This window comes from Nicotiana tomentosiformis, chromosome 4, assembly GCF_000390325.3.
Source record: "Nicotiana tomentosiformis chromosome 4, ASM39032v3, whole genome shotgun sequence".
Taxonomy (NCBI): Eukaryota; Viridiplantae; Streptophyta; class Magnoliopsida; order Solanales; family Solanaceae; genus Nicotiana; species Nicotiana tomentosiformis.
In genome coordinates, this window is record NC_090815.1 from 4533294 (window position 1) to 4557727 (window position 24434).

The following is a 24434-nucleotide window of genomic DNA, read 5'->3' on the forward strand; positions in this document are numbered from 1 at the left end:
CATGATCAGTATCAACAATTACCTTCGATCCTATCAGGTATGACCTGAATTTGTCAAATACGAACACCACTGCAAACATCTCTTTCTCTATCACTGTGTAATTTAGTTGGCCACCACTCAATGTTCTACTTGCATAGTAGATTGGATGCATGACATTATCGTTTCTCTGCCCAAGTAATACTCCCATAACATGGTCACTTACATCACACATCAACTCAAAAGGTTGTTCCCATTCAGAAGCCACTATGATTAGTGCAGTCATCGACCTCTTCTTCAACTCCTCAAAAGCTACCTTGCAGTCATCAAAAAATACAAAGGGGTGATCTTTTTCCAGCAATTTACATAAAGGGTTAGCAATTTTGGAAAAATCTTTTATAAACCGCATGTAGAAGCCAGTGTGACCAAGGAAACTTCTTATGGACTTGACTGAAGTGGGTGGAGGTAACTTCTCAATTATATCAACCTTAACACGGTTCACCTTAATGCCCTTACTTGACACTAAGTGTCCCAAGACTATACCTTCATATACAATGAAATGGCACTTTTCCCAGTTCAGTACCAGATTAGTCTACACACACCTTTTCAATACTCTTTTCAAGTTCATAAGACAATTATCGAATGAGTTCCCCACCACTGAGAAGTCATCCATGAAAACCTCCATTATGTCATCTACCATATATGTGAAGATGGCCATCATGCACATTTGGAATGTGGTGGGTAGATTGCATAGGCCAAACGACTTTCTCCGAAAGGCATAGATACCATACGGATAGGTGAACAACGTTTTCTATCTATCCTCCGGGGCAATAGAGATCTGGTTATACCCCGAGTATCCCTCTAGGAAGCAAAAGTGGGACCTCCCCACCAATCTATCTAGCATCCGATCAATGAATGGCAGCGGAAAATGGTCTTTTTGGTGGCCTTGTTCAATCTTCTGTAATCCATACAGATTCGCCATCTCGTGACTATTCTTGTTGAGATCAACTAGTTCTCATTTTTCACTACAGTCATTCCACCCTTCTTTGGCACACACTAAACTGAACTAACCCAGTTGCTATCAAATATGGGGAAGATGATTCACACATATAACCACTTGATCACTTCTTTTTCCACCATTTCTTTCATGTTGGGGTTCAACCTTCTTTGATGTTCTTTGGAAGGTTTGTGCTCATCTTCCAGTAGAATCTTATGCATACATAATGTTGGGCTGATACCCTTTATGTCTGCAATGGTCCACCCAATTGCAGTCTTGCACTCCTTCAGAACCTGCAAAAGTTGTTCTACATGTACATCTAACAAACCAGATGAGATAATAACAGGTAATATCGAGCTAGGTCCCAAAAAAGCATACCTGAGGTGAGACGGTGTCACGACCCAAAATCTGCATGTCGTGATGATGCCTATCTCAATATTAGGCAAGTCGACAATCGCAATAAACCACAATTTATTTTAAGTTTGAAAACATAATATTAAGATTTTATAGAAAAACCCACACATACAGATACATATATACTCCCAAAACCCGGTGTCATTGAGTACATTAACATCTAAATGATAATATAGTCTGACTAATACAAATACTTTCTGGAAATGTATGACAGTACAAATAACTTAAAGGAAATAGAGTCAAGGTTTGCAGACGTCAAGCAACTAACTCGATAGTCTCCAACAGATAATCTTCCAGAAACTAGCAACCGTCGTGTCCGAAAATACCTGGATCTGCAATTGAAGTACAGAGTGTAATATGAGTACAACCGACCCCATGTACTCAATAAGTAATAAGACTAACCTTTGGGCTGAAAGCAGTGACGAGCTCCACATCTACAATCCAGTATAGAAATAACAGTACAGAAATGTAGGCATGCTTTCAAGTTCAACAGTTAACTCAGTACAAATAAAATAGATCAATTCTGAATGATATTAGGAATGTGACATCTCTATATCTACATGCCAATGTACATGCTGTATGTGATGCACCTCTGTGGAAAACCTCGTGCACTCACAAATCTCAAAATATTCAATCACTCAATACTGTATATGGATAATCCAACCCAGGGAAGATCCATATCGTATATATACACATCAACTAACAACCAATCAATCAGTATTATATAAGGCCAATCCAGCCTAGGGGAAGATCCATCCCCAAATATAAATGATTCAGACAAGATCAATGTCTAGGGAAGATCCATCCCTCAATATAAATAAACCGCGCTCACTGTGGTGGGTGCAGACTCCGGAGGGGATCCTTCAACCCAAGCGCTATAATAGCCACATCCAGGCATAAATATATAAAATATGCTGCGGCGTGCAGCCCGATCGCATTAATATCACTCATAATCTCCAGTCTCTCGGGCTCATAATGACATGAAAATCAACCTGACATGATGTATCAATGAATGGCAACAGAAATTGAGATATGATATGCAAATGATGAATGTGACTGAGTACAAAATTACAATTCAAACAAGTAATTCAACAGCAACACGACCATGTGGGTCCCAAAATATTAGCAAATAGCCTAAACATGATCTTTAACATGAGTCTCAACTCAATTTCCTCTAATACGTGGAGGATATGTGAATAATGACATGATTCTTTAATTATACAACTCCACGGAATTTATTTAAGTCACAATTTCTATGGTACACACCCACGTACCCGTCATCTAGCATGTGCATCACCTCCATACAATTCAAATAACACGTAATTAAGAGATTTATACCCTCAGAACCAAGTTTAGAAGTGTTACTTACCTCAAACCGTGTAAGTCTTTATTCCAATATGCCTTTGCATCGCGAATCGGCCTTCGAACGCCTCGAATCTAGTCTCAATTAATTTGATTTAGTCAACACAAATTATAGGAATTAATTCCATAAAAATACTAATTTTTCAACAAAATCCAAAATTTCACTCAAAAATTGCCAGTAGGGCCCACATCCCGGAACCCGTCAAAAGTCACAAAATATGAATGTTAATTCAACCACAAGTCCAACCATACCAACTTTACTAAATTCTCACAAAAACTCGAACTTCAAATTCTCAAATCTTATTTTCAAATCCCTAGGCCCAAATCCTCGAATTTCACCTCAAAAATACGTAATCTAGTCAAAATACTCAATGATAATTCAATATTATTGACTAACAATGATCACAAGTGACTTATATGTCTAGGAGTTTTCGCATCTGCGGCTCACTTGGACGCATCTACGGTATCGCAGATGCGAGGGATTCGTCTCTTCTGCGGCTCAGGACGCTTATGCGCGCACGCTTTTGCGACGAGGCTTCCCCTTCCCCTTTTCCGCTTCTGTGATGAATATGTCGCTTCTGCGGACTCGCTTCTGCGAGGTCTCATCCGCTTCTACAGAACTCATGCTTCTGCAATGCCAAGCTAGCTTATGCGAGCTCGCACATGCGAGAAAATGTTTGCATGTGCGAATGTACGAGAAGGCAAGATTTTCATATTTTCCTCTAAGTCCAAATTCGATCCGTTAATCATCCAAAACTCGTCCGAGGCCCCCGGGACCTCAACCAAATACACCAACAAGTCTTAAAATATCATATAAACTTAGTCGAAATCTCAAATCACATCAAACAACGCTAAAACCACAAATCATGCCCCAATTCAACCTTAATGAAACTAAGAAATACCAACTTCTACATTCGATGCTGAAACCTATCAAATCAAGTCTGATTGACCTTAAATTTTGCTCACAAGTCATAAATGACATAACGGACCTATGAAAATTTTCAGAACTGTATTCCGAACCCGATATCAAAAAGTCAACTCCCCGACCAAACTTTCAAACTTAAACTTTCCATTTTAGCCATTTCAAGCCTAATTTAATTATGGACTTTTAAATAATTTTTCCGTATACACTCCTAAGTCCAAAAGCACCATACAGAGCTATTAGAATCATCAAAACTCTATTCAGTGGTAGTTTATACATAAGTCAACATCTGGTCAACCTTTTCAACTCAAGTTTTTATCTTTGAGACTAAGTGTCTCAATTCAATCCGAAACCTCACGGGACCCGAATCAATTACCCCGGCAAGTCACATAACAATTGTAAAGTATAAAATGAGCAATAAATGGGGGAACATGACTGTAATACTCAAAACGACCGGTCAGGTCGTTACAGATGGTAACGACTTTAGCTACAACTATGGTGCCTCTTCAATTGATGGCTTAGCTGGAGGGTATTTATTTCTTCTAAGTGTAAAGGTTCGAATTCGAGCTCTCTTTTACAATACCCTTAGCTTCAAGGGCTAAAACCCACTCTGCTAAGTCCTCACCATCTACCTCTTCTAAGTTCATCAGGTAGGCTGCTTAGAGGTCTTTTGCATTTAGTGCCTCATCTTCCTCCTCCAGAATCACATCCACAACTTCGATCAGAGAGCAATTAGCAAACTCACTGGGTCGCCGCATAGGCTTCTGCACATTGAATGTTATTTCTTCATCGTTCAGTGTCATCTTTAGCTCCCCCGTTTAACAATCAATCAAAGCTCTCCATGTGGCCAAGAATGGCCATCCCAAAATTATGAGAATCTCTTCATCAACCTGGAAGTAACAAAATCTGCTAGAAATACAAACTTTTTAACCTGCACAAGTACATCATCAAGTATACCTGATGGACTCTTCACCGTTCGGTCGACTATCTGTAGTAACATGGATGTGGGTCTTGCCCTTCCAATGCCTAACCTTTTATAGATAGACAAGGGCATCAAGTTTATGCTCGCCCCCAAATCACATAATGCTTTGGAAAAAGTATAGCTGCCTATGGTGCACAGAATTGTGAAACTCCCTGGGTCGGATAGTTTCTCAGCTATAGGTCTTGTCCCGACAACACTACAAGTCTGGGTTAGTGTCACAGTCGCCAAGTCTTGAAAGTTGAATTAGCGAGACATCAAGTCCTTCATCATTTTTGATAATCGGACATCTCCCTCAAGGTATCAATCAGTGGAATATTCACCTGAATCTGCTTCAACATCTCCATGAATTTCTTAACTGCTCATCCTTTTGATATTTTGACAACCTCTGCGGAAAGGGTGTCAGAGGTCGCTTATTTCCCGTAGTTTGAGTTATATCTTGCTCATGCACTTTTTTTAATGCCTTCTCTTGTAAATATGTACTCTCTCTCAAGTAATATACACACTAAATAGGCACAGTTAATTGAGATCTCTTCAATCAATAACAACGAAAATATAGTTGAACAAGTAGAGAAAGATCAATATCAAATTTATATTAAAGGTAGTGAAAGATCATCCATCAAACCCTAGATGAGCGAGTTTATCTACTCATAAATGTATCAACAATCATCATGATGTCCAAAGACATTAAACTACAAAGTAAAGAGATAAATGAAGAGAAAACTCGTTTGATTCTTGATCCACCGTGCTCTGTAGCCTTTTTCTTCAACAAAATAGTGCCCAACCCTTTCTCAACTCGTTTGGGGAGAATTTATATGTAAGGGCCGAAATCCCTCAGTCCAAATCCGGATCGGAGTCTTTTAACCCACAACTTTTAATCACCGGGCTATAGACCTCGCGAGGCCAGGCTTATATATCGGTCATCCTGGCTACAGAGCTGGCTACGCCTGGCCTGCAGCGCGGTCAAGATGGCTATACTTGGTCTGTAGCACGGTAAAGCAGGCTATAGAGCTGGCTATGCCTGGCATGTAGCACGGCTTGGGTACTTGGTGATTTTGTGCTCTTTTCTTGCATTTTCATCCTCTTTTTGTGCAACTTTCATTTGACTATTTATTCTGATGCTCATACACATAAAACAATACAATTTAGCTCAAATGTCGCATAATTAATCACTAAACTAACAAAATATAGGGCAAATAATGTACTAAAAGTATATCATTTTGGCCGAACATCAGATAACAACATATTTTCTCAACTAATATGGGATACTCTGACTAACCCTATGTTCTGACTAGATATTTGGAGCGTGTACAATATAATATGGGCCTAGACATTTGGTAAATCAAGATTAAAGATCAGTCTAACTCAAATACAATATTATGAAAATGAACTTTAATCTAACTCCGCTATTCTTAACAACTTAGACTCTGATTCAGCCAGGCTAGTTATTCATCAATCCATTTGATGTCAAATTTTGGGGGTTAATTTCTTGAATTGACACTCAATTTTTACTTTATTACACCAAAATTACTTAACTCTTTTATTTTTATAATGGAAAAAATTACTAAACTATTCTTTCAACAAAATATTCACTCAACTTTGAGTATCACATTTGTAAAATATCTAAGATTAAGTCTAACCTTTTCTTATTTCTATGTACCATGTATGCATAGGCTACAAAGCTATACAAGGGAATAAAATTTATGCACCTGACAGATTTAAGCAATGTAGCATATGAAAGATTTTAGTACTTTGTTTTTTTTAGTATTTCAATGTACTAAGAAAAAATAGGTTACAAAACTACATAGACCCTATAGAAGCATATATATGAAGTTTTTGCAAAAAAATAAAATAAAAAAAATAAATCATATTTTCACATAATCTTATTGTTCTTGTTATCCTACAACTAAAAACACCTGAACATTTATTAAGTGTTTGGTACTAATTTCACATTTACAAAATTAACTTCCAAGGAGTTTATATTTCACAATATATGATATTGTGAGCACTCAACGAACCTTTTATTTTAATTGTTGCCTAGATTTAATCCAAAAAATAAAGCTCCAAATCCACATTTTGAGTATTTATTTAATTTGGTAGAAAGAAGGGGAGCCTTGGCGTAACTGGTAAAGTCGCTGCCATGTGATCAAGTGGTCACGGGTTCCGGCTGTAAATAGCCTCTTACAGAAATGCAAGGTATGGCTGCGTATAATAGACCTTTGCGGTCCGGCCCTTCTCCAGACCCCGTGCATAGCGAGAGCTTAGTGTACCGGGCTGCCTATTTCATTTGGTAGAAAAACTCAATAATTTTCAAGTTTCTCATTTCATACCCTGGTGTAATGAACAATACATTTTCTTGTGTGCCCTCATTTATTTTTCTGAGCCGATGGTCTATCGAAAACATGCTCTGTACCTTCACAAAGATAGAAATAAGTTGTTGTTGTCGTGGTCGAATATAGATCAAATCTTTTGCTAGAAAACTAATATAACAATGTTGATTGTTTCAACAAAAAGAAGATACATAATTGATTTGAGGACGCAGAAGCTTCTTATATAACTCCAGCAACAATATTGGACGGCATACCATGCCAATATTTTAGTTTTGCAATTTTGAACTATTGATCATTCGATAAATTGGTCTTTTGCCAAGTAGAATATGATATGGAAAACATCAAATTGTTTGCCAACTATGTGAAATTCAGCTTAGTGGAATATTTTAGGTATCTTTACACAAATAGACAGCCAATATTAATTGTTATATATATATATTATGCGTATATTATATACTCACCGGCTATGTTTAGTTTAAGTGGTAGGGTGAGCGGCAATTTAAGTTAATTCTTCAATATTTAATTCTTTTAGATCATATTTACGTGTGTCCTTACCATTATTATGTTCCTTATATATATATATATATATATATATATATATATATATATATATATATATATATATATATATAAGTAACAATATATACATACATACTTTCCAAGATAGAGGTTTCATGTGACTTACTTCCTATGTACTTTGCATTGAACCTAAAATTTTATGTGCCAAATTATTGTAGATCTTTTAACTACGCCAATGTGGACTTGCTCATATTGCTGGTCGCAAGCCCGGTTCCCAACTTTGTTTGCAATTGAGGCGCAATTGTTGTTGTTGTAATTACAGTTGATCCTTTAGCATGAGCTTCTTCTAATAGAGACAGGGAATGAAGATGATGGACTTCTAGATCAAACTGACAATGACTTATTTGACACATATACCCGAAATATGTTTTCTCTCGATTTTGATACATTACTTTTCTTGATTTTTTCAGACCTCATTTATGGGAATACACTGGGCTTGTTATTGTTGTTGTTGTTGTTCTTGTTGTACTTTTCTTGATTCTGCCTGTGATGTTTGTGTAGGGTGTAGGCGTATTCTAAAGAGTAATGCGGATGTTTGGTACAAGTTCTCTATTTGAGTTTATGTTGCTTGTACTCTTTGAAAATATCGTCAGATATGTGTCGGATCTTCTAAAAATTAGTACATTTTTAGAAGATCCAGTACGGGTGCAACAATATTTTGGAAGGTCCCGCGACGTAAATTTGTGTTGGGACTTGAAATGGGTATCCTTCTCACACTTCTGTTTCTTGCTTCCAGTATCATTTGTCTGCCCTTTTGTTTTATATATTGATAAAGCACCTATAAATCATTTGATGTTCTTTAGTTGGCTGGATTTTACACAGATGTATATTGTAAATATGTGGAAGTTGGCGGCTACATTTTTGGAACAACACTCGAATGTTAACAATGTATATTTAACATTTTTGTTGATTTAGCATGACGAATTTGGTTAATTCTGCAAACTGCACAGTTTTGTTCCATTCTATCTTTTCTTTGTTTGAATGAATACATTTGTGAAATCGATAGATGCAAAAAAAAATGTTAAGAACACACTGACAATGGAAAAAAGGAAGAACAAAAATAGCATAAACTACAATGTATAGTCATTCCCAAAAATAATAGCCGATAAAATTTATAAATTTTTTTATATTAATACGTAATATATATATATATATACATGGTTTTTGTTGAGGTTTTGTTTTTAAGATGAAATAGTCTTAAAATGAGGGTGAATGGGAAATGGAGGGAAAATAAAATTTTTGAGTAAAATTTTAAGTTTCCTCTTGACAATGAGACATTGTCCCATATTGGAAGAGGAAAAGATTTTTGGTGGGTATATATATAATTGCTCTTCTTGTAGCTCTTAAAGAGTTAAGAAGAAAGCAAGACGACCCTCCATGGAGGATGGAGGGTCGTTCATCTTCAAAGCTGGCTGCTATATATATGTGCAGCAGCTGTTGAAGAAAGACACCACACAAAAACGAAACACAAACACCAAACTGAAAACGCTCAACTTTGGCTATACATTGCACTCCTTCCTCTCAGCATTTCCATACGATTTTTTGAGTAACCTTGGGTACTAGGAGGGGATTAAATTCCTTAAGGAAACACTGTGAATTCAGTGGGCTCGAATTAATTACTGTTTCATTACGATAACTTATATTTTACAGAATTATTATTTACAAATACAACAATATTAGCGGGACTAACAATTTTTGTATATTTGACTAGCACATATAATTATTTTTGGCTGACCAACTATATCTGTAACTTACCCAGAAAAATAAATCAGCTAGGATTTTGGGCTGATGCTCAGCACGAGCTGCTCATCTAGTAAAGTTACTAGGTGGAAACAAAGTAGATACTTGATATGATACTTATGCAAAGTTGAATGATTTTTTGGTAACAAAAAAATATTAAGTAACTTTTTATGATACTTAGATAAAATTGAACAACTTTTTCTTTACAAAAATAGTCCAATAACTTTAATATAATAAAGTAAAAATTAGAGTTCCATAAAATTACCTCTGTTTGTTATTGACTCCACGTGCTTTACATATAGACAAAAAAGTTGCTACTAAGGGCGTAATATTAATTCAGTACAAAAAAGAAAAATCACTACATTTGTTGTGCTATTGGTATTGTTGTTATGGCAATGTTGTGGAATATGGCCACGTATGGTGCTGAGTTGTTATGTGGTATTGTTGTGTTTTGGCACATGTGAGATTGTTGAGAGTATTGTCGGGGTATTTGCACGTGAGTTGTCCGTGCTACTGTTATTATTGATATTTGCACAGGCAGCGAGAGAAGGCGGGCTATATGTGTTGGGTTTGCGCATACGGCAAGACAAGGGGGATAATTATTGATGCGTGTGTGGCGAGACAAGGCGGACATTTACTTTACTATTGTGCACGCGGCGAGACAAGGAGGGCTATGTCGGGGAAGATTTGTGATGGTCCTGGGGCATTGTTATTGATGATATCCTTGAGTTTAAAACTAAAAATTTCTTCTTTCTTTAGAACTGCATTTGAAGTTACACCAGAAATGTAGCTTGTTTTCCCATAAAATAAAGCAGTTAGAGTGCCACATAACAATCAACACAATCAAGACATTGGAACAAGCAGATAGGAAAAAGTTGAAGATAGTGGAAATTGAGAAAGAAGAACATGATAACCAACACAAGGCACGAAGGAAGCAAAACGAGGGACCATATGTACATAGACTATAAAAAAGGACAGTTCGGTGCATAAAGCATCCCACATTCACGCAGTGCCGGGGAAAGGGCCGCACCCCAAGGAGATGTGAAGTAGCCAGTCTACCCTGACGCAAGCATCAGTGGCTGATTTCACGGCTCCAACCTGGAACCTATATATAGGCTATTTGGATAATTTGATCAGTTTTCCATTGATTTGAGCCTCAGAAATATGAGATATCCTACCTTAGCATTCTGAACTCAAGATCAATCAGTTATCGATCCTAAGTACCTTCAGCTTCGTGAGGCAACTCATCCCCTCGGGCAATGAAGATACTTTATGGCACTTGGAAATTTCAAGTTTTTCAAGTGCGATGAGATTTTCCAGCCACTTTGGCAATGCTGAAAAGTTGGGGCATCGTTCGACCCTCAGGTATTGTAGAGTAGCACTGGAGCCTTCAAGCCATCGGGGCAAGCTAACTAATTGTGGTAATCCAGCGAGCACCAACATCTTAAGGTTCCCGAGGCATTGAACATCTTTTGACTCCAATCCGGGTAAGCCTCCAATAACCAGTGACCGGATCATCTTAAGTCCTTCGATATCTTGCCACTCCAACAATGTAAGCTCTTTACAGTCAACGATCAACAGATTCTCCAAAGCAGTAAGGTATTTCATAGCACTTGGGAAAAAGGTCAGTCTTGGGCAACCGATAATTGCCAATGTGCGAAGGCTAGTAAGATACTGCAGGCCTTCAGACAAAGATATAAGATTCGTGCAGCTATGAATATACAAAGAACGAAGAGGTGATAAGTAGCCAATTGCTTTATCAGGAAAACTTGATTGCTTGGTGGTTATATGCAAGTGTCTTAAGCTGATCAAATTTCCTATATCTTTAGGTAGCCCTTCAAGTTGTGCACAATGAGAAACTCGAAGTGTCTGTAAGCTCAGCAGCTTGTTAATTGAATCAGGTAATTCTTTAATGCTGCCATTGGAGCTTATGTCAAGATATCTTAAGTACTTCAATTCTCCAACAGAGCGAGGCAGCTCATCAAAACATGAATCACTTATATCTAGCACCCTAAGTTGCATGAATCTTGCTATGCAGTTCTCAACAAACATTGTACTCATCGGACCTACTCCATCAACAGAGAAGGATATGGTCCTCAATGTTTGGTTATTAAGAAGGGATGCTGGCAGTTCCTTGCCTGACAAATCATAATCAGAAAATGCCACATGTCTGACCTCATCAGAAATGTCTTGTGTGTGAGAATTTACCGTACAAAATTCAACCCCTGCTGCTGACAGTGCAAGATCATGTACAAGGTCATGCAATTTACAGAGTGAAGTAATAACAGAACGATATTCTTCAACTTCTTGAAAAAAGGATCTCGACAATAACTCTTGGAAATATTGAATCCCAATGTGTTCAAGATCTTCGGATCCATTAGGCTGATTCACGAGACCTTCTGCTACCCACAACTGTATCAGTTTATCTATTTCAATCACACAGTCCTTGGGTAATATTGAGCAGTAAGCAAGACAGACTTTGAGATTAGATGGCAATAGCTGATAGCTCACTTTTAATGCAAGTGTAATTTTGTCATTCTGATTTGAGTTCCACATCCCATGATTTTAAACTTTATTCCACTTCCATTCCTCAGTTTCCATATGCAACGAAGATCCTAAAATCATTAAGAGTAAGGGATTTCCCTCACACTTCTGCACTATATCTGATGCTATCCCAACGAGATTTGGATATAACACTTCTTGACCTTGTTCAAAGGCCTTACTCAAGAACAAAGTCAGACAATCTTCACTTAATAAACCCTTCAAATTATATGCAGGAACCGTCCCCATTATTGAAGCTACTGCCTCACTCTGCGTAGTGACAAGAATCTTGCTTCCACAAGCACTTACCATCAACAACTTCTTCAATTCATCCCACTTCATTGGGTCCTCATTCCACACATCATCTAGAACAATCAAATACTTCTTTTCGTACAAAGTCTCACGAACAAGATTCTGCAGTTCATTCATATCAAAATTCTCACATAAATCTTCTCTAACTGAATTCACAATTTGTTCTAATATTTTTTCTATTTTAAACACACGAGACACACAAACCCATACACGCAGTTGAAAATGACTAACAATCCTTGGATCATTATAGACCAATTTTGCAAGAGTAGTTTTTCCAACGCCTCCAACTCCAATAATGGGAAATACAAAAAGGGCTGCTTCATTTCCTGATTTTAAAAGCGTTTCAACAACAATATCTCTATCAAATTTCCTCCCCACAACACCAGAGTCATGCACATACGCAAGTGTATGCGTAAGCCCTCTTTCTCTGTGAGGACTAGGTGCCATGCTCATCATAGGAAACACTCGGTTCCTACCTATCTTATCCAATTTCTTGATGAGCTTTCGCATTAAAAGACACATTTGAATCCTATAGGCAAAAGGGTTTGATCCAGAGAAGAAAAAAGCACGTACCTTTGCTGATGTCGAATTGGGAATCAACTGGTTTTGCAAACACCAAATTTCATACTCTTCAATCACATGTTCAGCGTCATAAAAAGCGAGCTTTAGAATCTCATGTTTCTCATAATCCAAGAGAAAATTGCCTGAATCTTTAACAAAGAGCTCTAATTGTCTGAGTTGGCAATGCATGTTCAAAGCCCTTGCAATGTTACCAACATAGTGCAATTTCCCTAAAAGCATATCCAGTACAACCTTCATATCCATAGAGAAAGGTTGATTCTTGGTTAACAATTTCCTTTAAACCGAGGAAGTACAAACTTTATAAGTACAAATTTTTAGACTTTCTTGGACTCAAATGGGATATCCTTTTGAGAACTGAAGAGATTTTGCTTCTTGTTGACTTTTAGGAAATGAAAGTAATGGATCATAATTTATTGGTGAAAAGATGAAAACTTTACAAACTAGAAAGTTACTTGATTTTAAACTAACTTACATGTCAATGTCATGTCATAGAATTGGTGCAAAAATGACATGCTTGCCATTTGCCAAAAGTCTAGTAGTAGCTTCTCAGTTGTTACAAAGTCATACTGCCTCTCTCCAGCTTCTTTCCTAAAGTTAATTATACTAATCACCCCTATAATATGATTCGATTATAAATCAAACACTTACACTTCCTATACTATGGAAATCTTATATTTACAGCCCCTATGAATATAATTATTAAAAGAGAAAATAAAATACAAACAAAAAGGTTTTCAGCTAATGACATGCTTGCCAATAGGGGTGTTCATGGGTCGGTTTTTCCCTAAAAAGAAACCAAACCAAGTAAATTGATTTTGTAAATATTGGAACCAAACCAAACCAATTTTGTCGGTTTTTTATTGATTCGGTTTTTGTCGGTTTTTTCGGTTATTTATCGGTTTTTTCTTAAATATGAGACATACACTACCAAACGCATATTCCGGCGACTACATTTTCAACGTAATGCTATCAAACTAATTGCTCTTTGAGAAATCTATCATTTACCAGGATATATTGATGATAATTGACTCAAATAGTGATGAATAATTTACGTACTCAATTAAAAATCGATTATTTTTAACATGAAATAAATTCTTGTACTTAGCAAAAGAAAACTACCGATCAAACCAGAAGGCAAAGAATTAGATTATTATAATAGCAAAGAACTAGACTAAAAATACAAATGGCTAATATGTACTATAAAATTTCAGAAATTTTATATATATATATATATATATATATATATATATATATATATATATATATATATATATATATATATATATTTAAATAGCTAATTTTATCGTCGGTTTGGTTCGATTTTTTTGGTTATTTTTTTTATTAAAACCAAAACCAAACTAAATTTGATCGGTTTTTAAAATTTAAAACCAAAACTAAACCAAACCTAAAAAGTATCGATTTTTTAGTCGGTTTAGTTCAATTTTTCGGGTTTTTATGAACACCCCTACTTGTCACTTGCCAAAATTCAAGCAGTCAATTCCCATGCCTCTGTCCAACTCATTCTCCCTGTAACTTGTAGTAAGTTGTTACAAGGCCAAATACATAGAAAGCCCTTTAAACTTGACAGCAATTTCTATTTGAACACTTCAATTGATATTTGTACATGTGGAACACCTCAACTTCCATCAAATTGTACCTATTAGGCATGATTTGCTGATATGACTTACACTTCATATATTAGGGAAAGGTCTGTGTACATATTATTCTCTCCAGACCCTACTTGTGTGATTCCGCTGAGTTATTGTTGTTGTAGTCTCTAAAGCGCGTGAGTCCCAAATCATATTTTTCTTCTTTCTTTTTTCCAAACAAATCCTATTTTCCAAAACCACCATCACCGGTAAGCTCTCACCTCCATCATTGTCATCAATTTTCTTTTCCTTAATTTAATAGTATAAAATATGTGAGAAAAGACCCAAAATAGTCCAGTATCTTTGGAATTTAACTCAAACTAGTCCTATTTCTTTCATATGGAGCACTAATAGTCCACATTCTTCAATAAAGTGGTACACTTTTAGTCTCCATATTTGATTTAAAAAAAAATATTATAGGAAAATATTCTCCTAGAAGATGAGTGGTTATCATTTATTTTTTCTTGTTTAGTTGGTAAGTGAAAAACTTTTTCCGGAATTTTTTTTCTAGTGTTTGTTTAAAGAGTAAAAAAAAATTAGAATTTTTTTATGCTACTTTTCTTACCCCCTCCCCCTCCCCCCCCCCTCTCAAATCTCCCATGTTTTCCGTGCTCCCCTTCCCCCTTCCCTCCTCCTCAACCCCAATTACCCAAAGTTTTCAAGACTCTGTTTTCTTCAAGAATTTAATTATTCTTTTAAAAATTTACACAAAACCAAAGGGACTAATGTGTTGCTTTACCTTTTCTCGCAAAAACAACGTTGAAATTTGTGTTACACAACTTAAAAGAAAATACATTTTTTTGGTTGAGAAAGTAAGTACTCTTTCTACGACATGAAAAAAGTACTCGTTTTGTTAGAATGAAAGAAAATACTTTTTGCTACATCATTTTGTTGAAATAAAAAAAATACTTTTTCTACGTCATAAAAAGAAGAAGAATTAACCCAAATAGCCGTCTTAAATTAAAAATAGCCGGTGGAGGTATAATATATGTATAATTTATATATTATATGTGTATAATTATATATAATAAATGTAAAATCTATGTATATGGCTAGAAAATGTAAACAATGAAGAAAAGTTTGAAGAAAAGGGTGTGGAAGGTTGAAGAAAAGTTTTGGAAAATGTTTCATGAGGAAAATATTTTTTTTCATATCAAACATGGAGACTAAAAGTGAACCACTTTATTAAAGAATGTGGACTATTAGTACTCCGTGTGAAAGAAATAAGACTAGTTTGAGTTAAAGTTCAAAGATACTGGACTATTTTGGGCATTTTCTCATCAAATATGTGATACACGATTATTAGAAAAGAAATAGAGTCCAGAAAAGAGACAAATTAAGTCAGCTATCACAGTTAGTTAGGAATTCAAAAAGTAGTTAGAGTTTGTTACAATAACTAACTTCTGTTAACTAAAGGAATCTGTTAGTTGAAGAATCTGTTAGGGAAGCTCTTGATTTTTTATTCAATATAATAAATACAGTGTATTACACAAATTACAGTCATGAAGAATACAATTCCTATTCTACTCTTCCTCTCCTCTTCTTCTTCCTCCTTCTTCTCTGTACTCATCCTCACAGTTGATTTCTCGAATTCCTCCTAAATCAACTCTACGATCCTCGAGTTAAGTGAGCTCCTCCAATCGCGTAACATTGGTATCAGAGCACTCGATCCTTGGAATCATGGCGAAAGGCACACGATCGACTCACAATTCAATTGAAGAACCAGGTGACCTACGTGAATTGATGCAGAAAGTGATAGCTGATGTAGTGTCACGACCCCAAATTTCCTCCGTAGGAGGTCGTGATGGCACCTAGTCTCTAAAACTAGGTAAGCCTATCAATGCGGAATAATCATAAATATCTGAAAATAAATAAACTACAATTCAAATGATTACAACTCCCAAAACCCGGTAGAAATAAGTCACAAGCTTCTAAAAATTTATTCTCAATGTTTCTATGTATCAAGATCTAAAGACAAATAAGGAAGAAATAATAAATGATAGAAGGGGACTCCGGAGTCTGCGGACGCTGGCAGATATACCTCGAAGTCTCCGTGCGCAGGTAACTCACTGACGTCTAGACTGGTAAGATGTACCTGGATCTGCACAAAAAGATGTGTAGAAGCGTAGTATGAGTACACCACAGCGGTACCCAGTAAGTGCCAAGCCTAACCTCAGTAGAGTAGTGACGAGGTCAGGTCAGGCCCTACTGGAGAGTAGATAATGACATGAAAAAATGTTTAAACAATTTAATAAGATAAAATGACTATGGAAATGAATCAAATAGTATGTCACATTTAATGACACCAAATAATTGCAAATAATATCTCGTGGAATCAAAACAGAATTTCTTTCAACTTTATGAAAATCACAACAATTAATCGAAGGCAACTATGGCCATAAATCAATATCAACAAAGGCACTATCGAGGTACCGCCTCGTAGTCCCAAATTATAAATATTTCACAATATCTCATTTCCTTATATCAACGCGGGAGTCTTCACGATTTATTTAAAGAAAATAATTTTCCCGAAATAGCATCCCGTGTTTTAGCCACCTTTATCACACCGCATGACTTCTAGTAGTCACCCTTACTAGCCACGCGTATCAAGCCACCCTTATCTCACCGCATGCGTTTCAATACCCAGACCTTATACCACCGCATGCGTATTAATATCACAATATATCATAATTTGCACCTCAAGTGCCCAATATTTCAATTTTCCATAATAAATCAACAACAATATTTTTCAATAATAAAGAGCTCACGGCTCATGCTAGAATAATCCAACAATAATATTTTTTTCACAATAAAGAGCTCACGGCTCCATCACAATGAGTACCAAAAAAATCTTACGAAAATATTCAAGAATAAATAATTCAGGAAAATAATATTTCAAATTTTTAATACGTTGCTTCAATATCAAATTTTAAAATGTCAAATACTTCATATTAATAATATTTAATTTAAAAAAAAATCAACCTTCAAATAATGCACAGTATAAAAGAAACTAAGTTTCAATTAAACAGGTAAAATAATTAGCAGGAAAAGGTCAAACAAATTTAAAATTATATCTCAGATCAATGATGAAGAATATAACAAGATAAAATAATTTAATAAATGCACAACAATGATCTACACAATTTAAAAATATAATCTTTCACATTTAGCCCGTGTACATACTCGTCACCTCGTGTACACGACTTTCAACACATTTTAATAATCACATTAATATCAATTCTAGGAGAAATTTCCCTCACACAAGGTTACACAAGTCACTTACCTCGATTTGCTCAAATTTAACCAAGTATTATGCTTTTTCCTCGATTTTCCGACTCCGATCGACTCGTATCTAGTCATAATTAATTCGATACAGTCAACAAGTTCTAAAACATCATATGAACTTATTTGAAACCTCAAATCATATCAAACAACGCTAAAATCACGAATCACAAACAACACCAGAACCTATCAAATCAAGTCCGATTGACCTCAAATTTTGTAAGCAAGTCATAAATGACATAACGGAGCTATAAAAATTTTCAGAATCAGATTTTGACCCCGATATCAAAAAGTCAACCCCTCGGTCAAACTTCCCAAAAATTCAACTTTCGGCATTTCAAACCTACTTCCACTACGGACTTCCAAATAAAATTTCGATCACGCTCCTAGGTCCAAAATCACCATACGGAGCTGTTGGAATCATCAAAATTCTATTCCGGGGTCATTTACACATAATTCGACATCCGGTCACTATTTGAACTTAAACTTTAAATTTTTCATCAAAATTCCATATCTCGGGCTAGGGACCTCGGAATTTGATTCCGGGCATACGCCCAAGTCCCAATTCATGATACGGACCTATAGGAACTGTCAAAATACTGATCCGAGTCTGTTTCCTCAAAATGTTGATCAAAGTCAACTCAGTTATGTTTTAGACATCTAATTCACATTTTGATCCATTTTTCACCTGAAAACTTTTCGAAAAATTTTACGAACTGCGCACGCAAGTCGAGGATTTATAAAATAGTACTTTTCGAGGTCTTAGAACATATAATTAATTATTAAATTTAAAGATAACATTTTGGGTCATTGCATGTAGGGGCTTTATCTGGTGAAGTTTTGCATCTGAAGCAGTTGGATAGGACAATCCTTGAGTTGAAGGAACAAATGACTAATCCAAGGGAATTACAGAAGGACAAATCGCCATTTCCAAATGAAGGTGAACCTTTTGAAGTGAGGTTTCATCAAGAGAGAAGCCCTACTAGCTGCAATCATCACCATTCCAATTTTTCTAGGTAGTCTAGGATGGAGTTTTTGTTGATTTAGCATGATGAGTTTGGTTAATTCTGCAAACCGCACAGTTTTATTCCATTATATCTTTTCTTTGTTTGAATGAATACATTTGTGAAATCGATAGATGCAAAAAAGAATGTTAAGAACACACTGAAAATGGAAGAAAGGAAGAACAAAAATAGGGAAAACTACAACGTAATAGTCATTCCCAAAAATAATAGCCGACAAAATTTATTATTTTTTATATTAATACGTAATATATATATATATATATATATATATATATATATATATATATATATATATATACCGATGTAATTACTTTTGGCTGACCAACTACATGTGTAACTTACCCAAAAAAAAAATATCGGCTAGATTGGTTGGGCGGTGCTCAGCACGGGCTGCTCACCTAGTAAAGTTAATAGGTGGAAACAAAGTAGACACTTGATATATATATATATATATATATATATATATATATCCGATGTAATTACTTTTGGCTGACCAACTACATGTGTAACTTACCCAAAAAAAAAATATCGGCTATGTTGGTTGGGCGGTGCTCAGCACGGGCTGCTCACCTAGTAAAGTTAATAGGTGGAAACAAAGTAGACACTTGATATGATATTTATGCAAAGTTGAATGACTTTTTGGTAAGCTTTTTATGATACTCAGGTAAAATTGAGCAACTTTTTCTTTACAAAAATAGTCCAATAACTTTGATATAATAAAATAAAAATTAGAGTGATTATCCATAAAATTACCTCTATTTGTTATCGACTCCACGTGCTTTACATATAGACAAAAAAGTTGCTACTCAGGGCGTAATATTAATTCAGTACAAAATAGAAAAATCAGTACATAAATATCCATGAGTTTAAAACTAAAAACTTCTCCTTTCTTTAGAACTACATTTGAAGTTACACCAGAAATGTAGCTTGTTTTCCCATAAAATAAAGCAGTTAGAGTGCCACATAACAATCAACACAATCAAGACATTGGAACAAGCAGATAGGAAAAAGCTGAAGATAGTGGAAATTGAGAAAGAAGAACATGATAACCAACCAAGGCATGAAGGAACCAAAACGAGGGACCATATGTACATAGACTATAAAAAAGGGCAGTTCGGTGCACAAAGCATCTCGCGTTCACGCAATGCCGGGGAAAGGGCCGCACCCCAAGGAGATGTGAAGTAGGCAGTCTGCCCTGACGCAGGCATAAGTGGCTGATTTCACGGCTCAAACCTGTAACCTATATATAGACTATTTGGATAATTGGATCTGTTTTCCATTGATTTGAGCCTCAGAAATATGAGATATCCTACCTTAGCATTCTGAACTCAAGATCAATCAGTTATCGATCCTAAGTACCTTCAGCTTCGTGAGGCAACTCATCCCCTCGGGCAATGAAGATACTTTATGGCACTTGGAAATTTCAAGTTTTTCAAGTGCGATGAGATTTTCCAGCCACTTTGGCAATGCTGAAAAGTTGGGGCATCGTTCGACCCTCAGGTATTGTAGAGTAGCACTGGAGCCTTCAAGCCATCGGGGCAAGCTAACTAATTGTGGTAATCCAGCGAGCACCAACATCTTAAGGTTCCCGAGGCATTGGACATCTTTTGACTCCAATCCGGGTAAGCCTCCAATAACCATTGACCGGATCATCGTAAGTCCTTCGATATCTTGCCACTCCAACAATGTAAGCTCTTTACAGTCAACGATCAACAGATTCTCCAAAGCAGTAAGGTATTTCATAGCACTTGGGAAAAAGGTCAGTCTTGGGCAACCGATAATTGCCAATGTGCGAAGGCTAGTAAGATACTGCAGGCCTTCAGACAAAGATATAAGATTCGTGCAGCTATGAATATACAAAGAACGAAGAGATGATAAGCAGCCAATTGCTTTATCAGGAAAACTTGATTGCTTGGTGGTTATATGCAAGTGTCTTAAGCTGATCAAATTTCCTATATCTTTAGGTAGCTCTTCAAGTTGTGGACAATGAGAAACTCGAAGTGTTTGTAAGCTCAGCAGCTTGTTAATCGAATCAGGTAATTCTTTAATGCTGCCATTGGAGCTTATGTCAAGATATCTTAAGTACTTCAATTCTCCAACAGAGCGAGGCAGCTCATCAAAACATGAATCACTTATATCTAGCACCCTAAGTTGCATGAATCTTGCTATGCAGTTTTCAACAAACATTGTACTCATCGGACCTACTCCATCAACAGAGAAGGATATGGTCCTCAATGTCTGGTTATTGAGAAGGGATGCTGGCAGTTCCTTGCCTGACAAATCATAGTCAGAAAATGCCACATGTCTGACCTCATCAGAAATGTTGTGTGTGTGAGAATTTACCGTACAGAATTCAACCCCTGCTGCTGACAGTGCAAGATCATGTACAAAGTCATGCAATTTACAGAGTGAGGTAATAACAGAACGATATTCTTCAACTTCTTGAAAAAAGGATCTCGACAATAACTCTTGGAAATATTGAATCCCAATGTGTTCAAGATCTTCGGATCCATTAGGCTGATTCACGAGACCTTCTGCTACCCACAATTGTATCAATTTATCTATTTCAATCACACAGTCCTTGGGTAATATTGAGCAGTAAGCAAGACAAACTTTGAGATTAGATGGCAATCGCTCATAGCTTACGATTAGTGCAGGTGAAATATTGTCATTCTGATTTGAGTTCCACATCTCATGATTTTTAACTTCATGCCACTCCCATTCCTTAGTTTCCATGTGTAATGAAGATCCTAAAAGCATTAAGAGTAAGGGATTTCCCTCACACTTCTGCACTATATCTGATGCAATCCCAACAAGATTTGGATATAGTACTTCTTGACCTTCTTCAAAGGCCTTACTCAAGAACAAAGTCAGACAATCTTCACTTGATAAACCCTTCAAACAGTATGCAGGAACCGTCCCCATTATCGAAGCTACTGCCTCATTCCGCGTAGTTACAAGAATCTTGCTTCCACAAGCACCCACCATCAACAACTTATTCAATTCATCCCACTTCACTGGATCCTCATTCCACACATCATCTAGAACAATCATATACTTCTTTTCATACAAAGTCTCACGAACGAGAGTCTGCAGTTCATTCATATCATCATTCTCACACAAATCTTCTCTAACTGAATTCACAATTTGTTCCAATAATTTCTCTACCTGAAACACACGAGACACACGAACCCACACACGCAGCTGAAAATGACTAACTATCCTTGGATCATTATACACCAGTTTCGCAAGAGTAGTTTTCCCAATACCTCCAAATCCCACAACAGGAAATACAAAAAGGGCTGCTTCATCTCCTGATTTTAAAAGTGTTTCAACGACAATATCTCTATCAAAGTCCCTCCCCACAACACCAGAGTCATGCACATGCGCACGTGTATGCGTAAGCCCCCTTGCTCTGTGAGGACTAGGAAAGCCACCACATGCCATTCTCTTAAAAAACACTCGGTTCCTACCTATCTTATCCAACATCTTAATGAGCTTTCGCATTACAAGACACAATCGAATCCTATAGGCAAAAGGGTTTGATCTAGAGAAGTAAAAAGCACACACCTTTGCTGATGTCGAATTGGAAAGCAACTGGTTTTGCAAAGAGCAAATTTCATACTCTTCAATCACTTGTTCAGCTTCGTAAAAAGCAGGCTTTAGCATCTCAGCTACCTGATGATCAAAGTGATCATCAGATTCTGTGACTCTAACAAAGAGCTCTAGTTTTTTGAGTTGGGAATGCATTTTCAAAGACCTTGCGATGTCAACAACAGTGTACAATTTCACTAGAAGCATATCAACTAGTACCTTCATATCCATGGTGATGGAATGGAAAGTTGCAGATTCTTGAAGATTATACATAGATAAAGATTGGTTCTTGGTTTACCACTATCTTTTAGCAGAGAAAGTAAAGGAAGTACAAACTAATTAATAAGTGCAAAGATTGGTACTTTATTGGACTATAGGATATCCTTGTGAGAACTGAAGAGCGTTTGCTTCTTGTTGACTTCTAGGGAATGAAATTAAGTCATAATCAACAAACTAGGAAGTTTCTTCGCATCAACAAGTTTGGGGAAAAAGAAAAAGAGGACAAACTTTTTAGTGTTGACTTGACTTTGAACTAACTAATATGTCACTGTAGCAACATTTTTATATTGCTAATTGGCAATGTTTATTACAATGGCAGAAGTGGTGCAAACTTGACATGCTTGCCAGTTGTTTTAGAGGCCCTTCGCTCTCAGAGGACATTTCACAAACAGGTGGGGAGCTTCACCTTCACCGCTTTTAAACTCGCTAAGTAGTCAACTCCCATGCCTCACTCCAACGGTTAAGTGTAGTGATTCACGCTTTTAAACTCGCTATTTAAAATATATTTATATTTTATAATTTATTTTAAAATTAGCTAATTCATCCGAACTTCAGTACTAAGTAGTATAAATTTGAAAATTCAGGATTGAGCTGCTAATTTGAAATCTGAACTACTGATTTAAAATTCAGGACATAAGATTCGAACTTCTAGACATAATTTTTGAACTTTAAGACACGATGTCCTAAAGTTTTAACTTTGAGATTTAAAGTCTAGAATTCGTGTCCTGAAATTTGAGCAAAATTGACTAATCTTTAAATATATCTGGTATATTTTAAAGGAAAAAGGCTCAAAAATGACCTTGTGGTATTCGAAATGGATCAATTATAACCTCCGTTTAAACTTGAGTCCAAAAATGACCTTGCCGTTATAGAACAGGTCTAATAATGCCATTGTGTTATTCGAAATGGATCAATTATAACCCTCGTTTAAATTTGAGTCCACCAATGACCTTGCCATTAAAGAATGGGTCTAATACTGCTATTTCTCTCAGTTAGTAATGATTAGGGATGTAAAATGGATATTTAAAAACCGACAGAACCGTGCCGAACCAATTTTTAAGTTTCTTTTAATAAAACCGTAGGTTTTTATATAAATCTATAACCGTACCGATAATTAGGGTAAGTTTTTTATTTTATAAAAATAAATCGAAAAAATATTGAACCGTATCGAATAAATTTACATGTGAATATATGTTTCACATGTAAATATATCGGACCTATTATTAGACCCAGTATAAATATATGTTTTACATGTAAATTTATTCGGTACGGTTCGATATTTATATATTATGTTTAAAAATGATAATGGGTCTAATATTTATAAAGAATGGGTCGAATAAGTTTAAAATTTGAGCCCACTAATGACCATGCCGTTAAAGAATGAGTCTAATATTTATATTTATAAATAATAATGTATTAATATAAATAATGTACAAATTTTAATACATTATTATTTTTAAACTTAATATATAAATATATGTTTCACATGTATATTTATTCGGTACGGTTCGATATTTTTTCGGTTTATTTTTATAAAATAAAAAACATACCCTAATTATCGGTACTGTTATAGATTTATATAAAAACCTACGGTTTATTAAAAGAAACCTAAAAATTGGTTCGGCACGGTTCTGTCGATTTTTAAATATTCATTTTATACCCCTAATCATTACTAACTGAGAGAAATAGCAGTATTAGACTCATTCTTTAATGGCAGGGTCATTGGTGGGCTCAAATTTAAACAGTGTTATAATTGATCCATTTCGAATAATACAAAGGCATCATTTTTTAACTGAAATTTAAAAAATAAGTTATAATTGATCCATTTCGAATACAACAACATCATAATGGCATAATGGGGGTGGGGGGGT

At 35.9% G+C, this 24434-nt stretch overlaps 3 protein-coding genes across 3 annotated transcripts; all 3 read right to left on the reverse strand.

Annotated features, from left to right (window-relative positions):
* Window positions 1-1077: 1077 nt before the first annotated feature.
* LOC104089995 (putative disease resistance protein RGA1) lies at window positions 1078-11855 on the reverse strand. The gene is made up of 2 exons (XM_070200374.1): window positions 10524-11855; window positions 1078-1266 (listed from the first exon to the last, which is right to left on the reverse strand). Exons 1-2 carry the CDS (start codon window positions 11853-11855, stop codon window positions 1078-1080), a joined length of 1521 nt encoding a protein of 506 aa, XP_070056475.1.
* Window positions 11856-11864: 9 nt separating this feature from the next.
* LOC104089994 (disease resistance protein RGA2-like) lies at window positions 11865-12971 on the reverse strand. Its single transcript, XM_009595019.1, has one exon. It carries the CDS (start codon window positions 12969-12971, stop codon window positions 11865-11867), a length of 1107 nt encoding a protein of 368 aa, XP_009593314.1.
* Window positions 12972-19599: 6628 nt separating this feature from the next.
* Window positions 19600-22988, reverse strand: LOC104084776 (putative disease resistance protein RGA1). The gene has a single exon (XM_018766882.3). The coding sequence runs from the start codon at window positions 22555-22557 to the stop codon at window positions 20029-20031; it is 2529 nt and encodes an 842-aa protein (XP_018622398.1). The 5' UTR covers window positions 22558-22988; the 3' UTR covers window positions 19600-20028.
* Between the last annotated feature and the right edge of the window lie 1446 nt (window positions 22989-24434).

Bases quoted from the DNA above. Each gene is read 5' to 3' on its own strand.
- LOC104084776 (XM_018766882.3), bottom strand. From the start codon at position 22,557: ATGTATAATCTTCAAGAATCTGCAACTTTCCATTCCATCACCATGGAT.
- LOC104089994 (XM_009595019.1), bottom strand. From the start codon at position 12,971: ATGAAGGTTGTACTGGATATGCTTTTAGGGAAATTGCACTATGTTGGT.
- LOC104089995 (XM_070200374.1), bottom strand. From the start codon at position 11,855: ATGTGGAACTCAAATCAGAATGACAAAATTACACTTGCATTAAAAGTG. The intron at 1,267-10,523 runs GTACTTAGGATC...CAACTTTTGCAG, and splicing joins GTTGCCTCACGAAGCTGAAG to GTTCTGAAGGAGTGCAAGAC.